General features: G+C 57.9%; 1 protein-coding gene across 2 annotated transcripts in view; it reads right to left on the bottom strand.

Moving 5' to 3' along the window:
- TCF3 (transcription factor 3) overlaps positions 1-7,889 on the bottom strand; it is a 31,112-nt gene extending 23,223 nt beyond the window's left edge. The window contains exons 1-2 of one of the 2 annotated variants that reach the window (XM_010844553.1): positions 6,508-7,889; positions 3,299-3,371 (exon numbers count right to left, since the gene is read on the bottom strand). In XM_010844553.1, the coding sequence (XP_010842855.1) occupies positions 3,299-3,371; positions 6,508-6,579 (145 nt within the window). In that variant the 5' untranslated portion in view covers positions 6,580-7,889. The remainder of the gene's footprint in view (positions 1-3,298; positions 3,372-6,507) is intronic. The other variant, XM_010844554.1, reaches the window with a different exon arrangement.
- Positions 7,890-7,943: the final 54 nt, after the last annotated feature.

Here is a 7,943-nt window from a genome sequence, read left to right as displayed (position 1 = left end):
GGAGGTCGTAGGGCAATGGAACAGTCCTGAAGAGACCGTGGGGGTGGCTTCATGGTGCTACACGTGGGAAACAACTGCACGGAGCTACAGACACACAAATGGTGCATGCAGGACTCATTAATAAACTAAAATACTGAATAAACTCTGTGGCTTGTACCATGGTCAGTCTCCTGATTCCTTGTCATATGAGAGGAGGCTGGGAGGGGGTAGGCTAGGGAGGGGCTTGGAGCTGCCCTGCACATTTCTTTACAACTTCCTGTGAACATATTGTAATTTCAAAATAAAAAGCTGACTAAATCCAAGTAAAAAGGGAGGAGGGCTCAAGACAGTGATCAGAAATTCATAAAAAAATAACCCATCTGACCAATATGCTTTTGGAAAGATAATGCTTTTGGAAATGAGCGATTGCTCATTAACAAGTTAACGCCCGCTACAGAGGCAGATTTGGAAGAGGTGGGGAAGAGCCGACCCTGGGATGCCAGAAGGACATCCTCACCATGGACACAGGTCCACAGCCAGCGGTTCTGGTCTGGAGCTTAGGCTGAGGCTGTAACCACACATCCGTGCTGACCCAGCGTGGACGCCGCCTTGCCTGCCTGTGAGGTTTGTACCAAGACTGTGTTATGAACATTTAGAAACACAAACCAGGAGAGCTGCAGAGACATGACAACAGAGAAGCCCTTCCTCTGGGGTCAGCCAGCGCCTCCTGATGTTTCTGGTTAGGGGGCCCTTGACCCTATAGTTTTTGGCACAGGAGGTGCTGCCACTGAGACAGCTGTGCCTCGGGGTTTCCCAAAAGGGAGGGGGTGGAAAAACTATTCTTATTCTACAGCCTTCTGATCTAACACAAGTAAGCCTCCGCGTCAGGTCAGCGTGGCTTCAATGCTGCCGACAGTCTAGACAGAGATAGCACAGACTGCAGGGCGGCTGCTCGGCCCACACGCCCAGAGACCCCTTCGCTGGAGACCCCTCCCCATGGCCTGGGCAGCTGCTCTCCTGGTGCAAAATGCTTTTTCGGAGCAGGTCTAGGAAAATGCAAGTGGACTTGAATGAATTCTAAGCAAACACTGAGCCAGGATGTACAGAGCGGGAGGGGAGAACCGGGCTGGCAGGACCCCCTGGAGCTCTCATCCCCTGAAGGTCACCCTGCCTGTCTGGAGGGCGGTGACCCAGGCTCAGAAAGCAGGGGGCTTCCCCAAGGCCTATCCTGCAGTTTGACCACCAACATTCATCCCTGGCGTCTTCCTGGGGTCTCCCAACTCCACCAGGGAAGGAGCAGGGGAGAGCCCCTCAAGGGGGCCAGTCTCTGTTCCTGGGGCTCTCGTGTATGGAGCAGGACCCCCCCTTCACCGTGAGCTCAAGGCAGACATGGAGACAGCCCCATGCCTCAGGTCTTAAAGCACTTTCACGCCCAAGGACTCATCGAATCAGCTGACAGGGAGACTCATCTTACAGATGAGGAAACTGAGGCATGCAGGCACGTCACCTGGGTCAGGTGACACGGTCAGGTGACACGGCCTGCCCTGTGTCTGACAGGACAGCAAGGAGGGGGCCCCTGAGTTCAGGTCTTAGGGCTCCCGGCCCCATGTCCCCTCCCCCACTCCTGGCAGCACTAATGGGTTGAAACAAACTGGGGACCTCTGGGGCTGGTACAGCCACACCACACCCTCGTGGGCAAGAAAGCTTAGCCCTGACATACAAGGGGTCAAGACCAGACCCTTCCCATCCAACACGGTCAGGTGGGGCTGTAAGTGAAACGGGCCTGCAGGAACCACGGAAAATCACTCTGAAAAACCCACAGTGGGGTCCCCAGGCTGGGCCAGGTGTGGGGTGTCTTGGAGGACTTTCCTTGGGGGCTCCTGGCCCCAAGTGAACCCTGGAAAAGGGAAGAGAGTCAGGAAGAGGCCTGGGGGAAGGTGAGGGAGCCACCTCACCTTCCTGAGGAGGAAGGACAGCGCCACCTCCTCCAGGAAGCCTCCCAGGGCTTGGCCTTCTGCTTGAAGCAGGAAAGCAGCAGCACCCCCAGCTCCTGAGGGTTGTTTGGGGGGCAGGGTGGCCGGTGGGGATTTCCACACTTCAGGAGGACGCCAGCCAGCCCTGAGGCCACTTCCTCCGGCGGAGAGGAAGGCCAGTGCCGGGCAGCAGCAGACAATACCACCCCCACCTTTAGGGAGTGGGGGTAAGTGAGCACAAACCAGCCTTGAAACCCCTCCACCTCCAGCTGGCTCCCCTCAGCCACCTCAGTGGAATCTGGAGAAGACAGAAACTTCTCTATCGTGACCCCAGAGACGTGAAAGGACACAGCCTCCATCCCAGGGCCATAGAAAGAGACTGAAGTCCACATAGAGCGCCAAGGAGACGACCCTCAGCCCTTCTCCCCAACCGTCTCTCTGCCCACAGCCCTCCAGGGCTCCCATCTCCCTAGGGGAAAAGCCTGAGTCCTCCCCTGAGCCCACTAGGCCCTCCACGACTTGCCCACCCTTCCTCCCTCTGCTCTTCCAGCACCCCAGGAACTGTCCTGCCCGGGGGCTTGGCATTCACAAGCCTCAGTTCAGACATCTCCCTGGAGACGGCCCTTCTGCCCGGCTACAGAGTAGCTTTCCCCCAGCACTCTGCTGCCTAACCCCTGCTGTAAGCTACTTGCGGCCTGTCTGTCCTCCCTGTCCACCCTCTGTACTTGGTGCCACAGGGGTGACCATCTCATCCAGGAGTGGCAGGGACAATCCCGTGTGCACACTCAAACCCCCAGATCTAGAGCACACCAGGCCAGTCGCTCACCCCAGAGCCTGGTCTCGTATACAGAAAGTGCCAAATACACACTTGACCAAGAACGGCCAGGAGCTGGGCAGGATGCGGAGAGCTGGGGTTCCACACCACACCCCTTCTGGCCTCGGGTTACCCCCTGGGGAGGGACTGGAGACCCAGAACCCACTGGGGCCAGGGAGACCTTGGAGGCCCAAGTGCCCACTTTAGCCTGGACAGCAACTCTGCGCTAACCACTGGACTCCCTCCCCTAGCCCCATGGCAGATCACAAGACCATGACAACGGCTGGTTCTCCAGCTTCCCTCAGGCTCACTGTTGCCCCATCCCACGCCTACCTGGGAGCCTGGAAACACTGCCCCAGGCCCCTCATCTCCACACCACCTGGTGGGCCTGAGCACTGCCCCCGAACACCTCCTCCCTTGGTGCCTGGTCCACCAGCCCCCCACAGTAGCGGTCCCGGGCTGCCTGGCCCACCCTCCAAGAGGCGATCTCCTCCCTCAAACACAAATCCGGGAGGCAGTGGGGTCCTCCTACCTGAGCTTCCAAACTGGGTCCCGGCCAGGGAGGCCGGCCGGCTCTTACCGTTGGCCACAGGCAGCGGGAACATCTGCAGGGAGGGAGGGAGAAGGTAAGTGGGGATCACAGCTCTGCCGGGGTCCTGTCCCACTGGGACCCCCACCCCCAGGGAGCACATCCCAGATCACGGTCACCAATGGGATTCGAAAACTCCTGTTTACCACTTTCCAGAGATGAATTAACCTATGGAGCACTTGATATAATCCCTACTCTTAGAAAGGATACACTTTTAAGTTCCAGCTTTAAACAAAAGTGATCATTTATACCTCAGGTGGATCCCCAGGCATTGTTATTCCAGCCTCTGACCCTGACCTTCCCTGACCAGCCTGGCTCCATCTCTCCTTGTGTCTGACCCCACGAGTGGCAGGGTGAGGGAAGGACACCCAGGCTCCACTGCCGGGACGGGGAGGAGCCCCACATTCTGGGCTGTGCTCCGAGGTTGTACCCCTCCCTGCCAGTGACTGGGCAGTTCTCCTGAGGGTGGGGGCACCCAGTGTGGGAACATCACCCCCCAACCCCCACCAGCCTCCCCACTCACTCACCCAAACCCACAGTGTTAAGTCCCTCAAGATTAAACAGCTTAGCAGCATTAACTGGGAAAACCCAACATCAACAAACCCTTGTGCCATAGAAAAAAACAAAACAGTTCTGCCCTGCCCCAAGGGTCTGAGTTCAGAGGTTCTTTTTGTGCCCCAAGTGACTCAGACTGGCCTGAATCAGGGATTAGGACTTAACTGGGGAGCGGCTTGTGGCCCCCCAAACCCTCCCTGGCCAACCAGGTGGTGAGGGTGTGGGATCTGTGGGTGTGACTGTTGGGGGTAGCATCATGAGCCTGGGGAAGGACCAGGAAGGGGGTCTCTGCCTGCACACCCCATTCTATAGAACGGGAAACTGAGGGCACAGGCTAAGCTGGCAGGGTGAGTGCAGAGGCTCATGGCAGGTGAGCACCCAGGCTGGATGTGGGTTCTTCGGGTTTGTGTCCCCTCTGGGGGCAGTGTGGTGTTCACTGGACCCAGGGCCTTGTCCTTAAGGTGGGCTCCTTTCCCGCTGGGGACCCTAGGCCTGCGCTGGGGGAGGGGCAGGTCTGGGGGTCATCAGTCAAGCCCCTCCGGAGGAGCAGGGGCTCAATTCTATTTCTGTTTCATCCTCCAGGGTGCCGGGGGGCCGCTGACGTGGCACTTGCCACAGGGGGCACTGGGCCGTGTCTTGTAGGCGCTTCATGTCTTGTGATCAGCCCAGACAGGCCCCCACACTGCTCAGAGCCTCAGTGTTTCCTTCGGTGAAATGGGACTCAGGGCTCAGGACGCGTGGGCTGTTGTGAAACCCAAGCGCACGTGGGCATGCACAGGGCTCAGAGAAGTACAGTCGAACCACTGTGCCAGCGCCTGCCTACAGCACCCTCCCCAGCCCCCAGTCGTTCCAGACCATCATCAGGCTGGGGACAACCTCAGGCCCACCTAGGGGACAGCGCTCAGAGCCCACATGCACTCAGGACCACCCATCTAACAGGAAGCCCCTGACCAGGAGGACATGGATCCTAACAGCTGGGGGCAGCTTTCTTCTCTGGTGTTTAAGTGACAGTTACCTCATTTCCTTCACATGGACCTGCCCCAAAGATATGCTTCCCTTTGAAATCTTTTGTTTTAGTCGAAATTAGGTTGTTTTAAGAAAACAAATTAAGTCAACTTCTATGGGGCAGGTGGGAGGCAGAGCTGTGAGCCGCAACCGGGGCTGTCTCTGGGCCTCTCCCCCCATGATGACAAGGAGGGTGAAAAAGATCCAGTTCTGGGTTTCCCCAGAGGATAGACACTGGGCACCTTTCCCACTCCACCTCAGTCTCCTTATCTAAGAAGTGGGTTGCTGGCTCTGAGCTGGTGGGGGAGGGGGCGGTCTGGATCCTCCGGACAGAAAGGGGAGGTGGGCAAGTGGTTAGGGCTGTCGGGTGGCAGGGGGAAGGGGCCACCCCCTCCCCTGACCCGTAAGCTGGTCTGTTCCAGCCCAATAGTCTGTGACTTGTCAGTTTAACAAAAAAACAACTGAGTAGCACCCCTGGTTACTCACCCGCGGAGGAAAAAATAAAACGGGGCTTAAAAATACCAGCCTGGCCCTTCCGGAGCCGCGGCCGCTCTGTCCCGGGGGCTGTTTTTCCGCAGGGTGGCTTCAGCTTAGGGACTTTTGTTTTTGACAGACCTCAGTGGCCTAGGCCTTGTACCGGCAGATGATCAAATTCAGACCGAAAGAATCAAACCAAAATGGTGCTCAGTGGGGCAGGGAGAGGGGCAGGATTTAGGAAGTCCACACACAGTCCCCAGGTTTACTTCTGTCACAGGCAGCCCACCTTACAGATGGGCAAACCAAGGCCCCCACTCCTCCAAGGGAAGCTCTAGCTTCCAGCCCCCACCCCCAGGCCTGTCTGAGCTATGTGACCTCTGGAAGCCAGCACCCTCTCTGAAGCTCCATCCACCTGGCCAGGGAAAAGGCTGTGGCTGGTGGAGCACATTGCCTAGGAAGTGTAGGGACATCCTCTGCCACACCCCACACTCCCATCCCCCCAAATTCCTGTGCATTGCTCTCAAGGTCTCCGGTCACTTATGACCCCAGCTCCTGGTGACACTGCGCACTGGCTTTCATGTGAGTAAATAAATGAACAATTACACGTCCACTGTGTGTCTCCTCTAACCACTCACAGAAGGCCTCCACACGGGGCACTGAAGCATTGGGCACTCCCATTTTATGCACCGACAGTGCTGTGAATAACCCTGATCACACCATCCTATAGGTCAGAAGCAAGATCACTGTCAAGATCACTGCATGCCTAAAGCAAGCTGGGGTCTCAGGGCCGAGCCTCCACAAGGAGGAACTGAGGGCCCTGGGCAGCCCCACCCTTATTCTGGGCCTTAGTTTCCCCAGCTGTAAAGGAGTGGGCTGGACCCACTCTGTGCCAAAGCATACAGTTGGGTGACAGGTGCCCTGAAGCTGCACCCTGTTGTAGGGGTGTCAACCCATCCATTGGCAGCTCCCCAAATCTCCCCAGCCCCACCTGGGGTCCTTTGACCCAAACAAGTTTGAGGTCCAGATACTGGAGATGTTTTTGGTAGTGGCTTCTTCCCATGGTCCTGGGGCCGTGGAGAGCTGGGTGGAGAGGAAGGGTGGGTAGGGTCGCTCACCATGCTAAAGTCCAGGAGGTCACTGAGCTCCTTGTCCGTGCCTACAGGCGCCATCCTTTGTGACTGGTTCATTCTCCAGTGGCAACGAGGGGCCGGGGTCAGGTCCTTAGGCCTAGAGACAGCCCTGCGTGGTGGCCACCACAAGTGCAGGCAGAGGGGAGGAGGAAGGAGAGAAGAGGCATGAGTGAGGACGGCCGAGGTGGACAGATGGGGAGGCTGTTTAAGAGCCCCTCTAAATGCTTCCAGGGTCTGGGTCCTTTGCAGCCAGGATTCCGGGATTGGGGCCCCTAGAGACTCCTCCCCAGGGCCATGGGGGAGTTTGAACAACGGGGTTCGGGCAGCACAGAGCAGATCCCCTGAACTCCCTCAGCGACCACCAAGGAATCAAGTTGCAAATGTTACACTGAAGGCGAGGAGGAGTGGTCCCTTCCCAGATCGGTCAGAACCCGCCCCTTTCCCCGCCACCTCTCCTATTCCCTCCCCCCCGCACGCTTCCCACCAGCCCCGGCCCCGGCCCCGCCCCCGCGAAGGAGGAGGGGCGACCCGGCCCCGCCCCAAGGGAAACTTGGTGACCCCCCCCAACAGCTGTCAGAACACGTTGAAGGCCTGGTCACCCCCAAATTCAAAGCAAAATAAATCCACAAGTAAGACTGCGAAGCCCCCTTCCTGTCCCACGACTACACTGGCAGCGGGGGTGCCGCGAGCAGGGACCGACCCACAAAGCTTCCCACCACGAAAAACAACCGAACTCTGAGAAGAGAAACACCACCCTAGATTGTTTTATTGTCACGATGTATCCAGCAATTATTTTTAAGCAACTTTGAAAATATCTCTTGCCCTGGGGGAAGGGGGTCCCAAGACCCGAGTCTCCCCCACCCTACAAGGTCCCTAGGGGCTCCATTCTAGAATAAGGGGGAATCCACCTGCCAGGCACCATCCCACACCCAGAAGAGAGAGGAGAGCAGATCCTCGTCCCACAGTCACACAGGGAAGCCCCTCCAGGGCCTCCTCCCGGGCCCCCAGGGGGGCGGGGGCGGCAAGCAGAAACCGTGGGGGCCACGAGGGAAGCTAGGGTTCCGAGGTCGAGGGAGACCCGACTTCAGAAGCGGAGAAACCCCCGCTTTGTTTGCCAACTGGAGACGGGTGTGAAACGGATGCCCCGGCGCACCCCCTCCCCCGCGAAGCTTTTTCTTTTTTGGAGGGCGTGTGAAACTGACTTTTTTTTTGAGGAGTACGAAACCGCACTTCTTCGTGGGGTGGTTGAAACCGATTTAAAAGCAGACCTGAGGGGGGGCTGAAACATGCTTCTCTGGGGGAGCTGAGATACTTCCAGGGTGTCACGAGGACTTTTGGGGGCTCGAAGCCACTTTGGGAAGAGAGGGGAAGGACCGTCGTCCTCGGGGCTGGGGGGGGAAGGGGGCCCGGGAAACCAACCC

Source organism: Bison bison, unplaced genomic scaffold, assembly GCF_000754665.1.
Source record: "Bison bison bison isolate TAMUID 2011002044 unplaced genomic scaffold, Bison_UMD1.0 scf7180017864203, whole genome shotgun sequence".
NCBI classification, from domain to species: domain Eukaryota; kingdom Metazoa; phylum Chordata; class Mammalia; order Artiodactyla; family Bovidae; genus Bison; species Bison bison.
The sequence above is the reverse complement of the archived record's forward strand: the minus strand, read 5'-3'. Positions and strand labels throughout refer to the sequence as shown.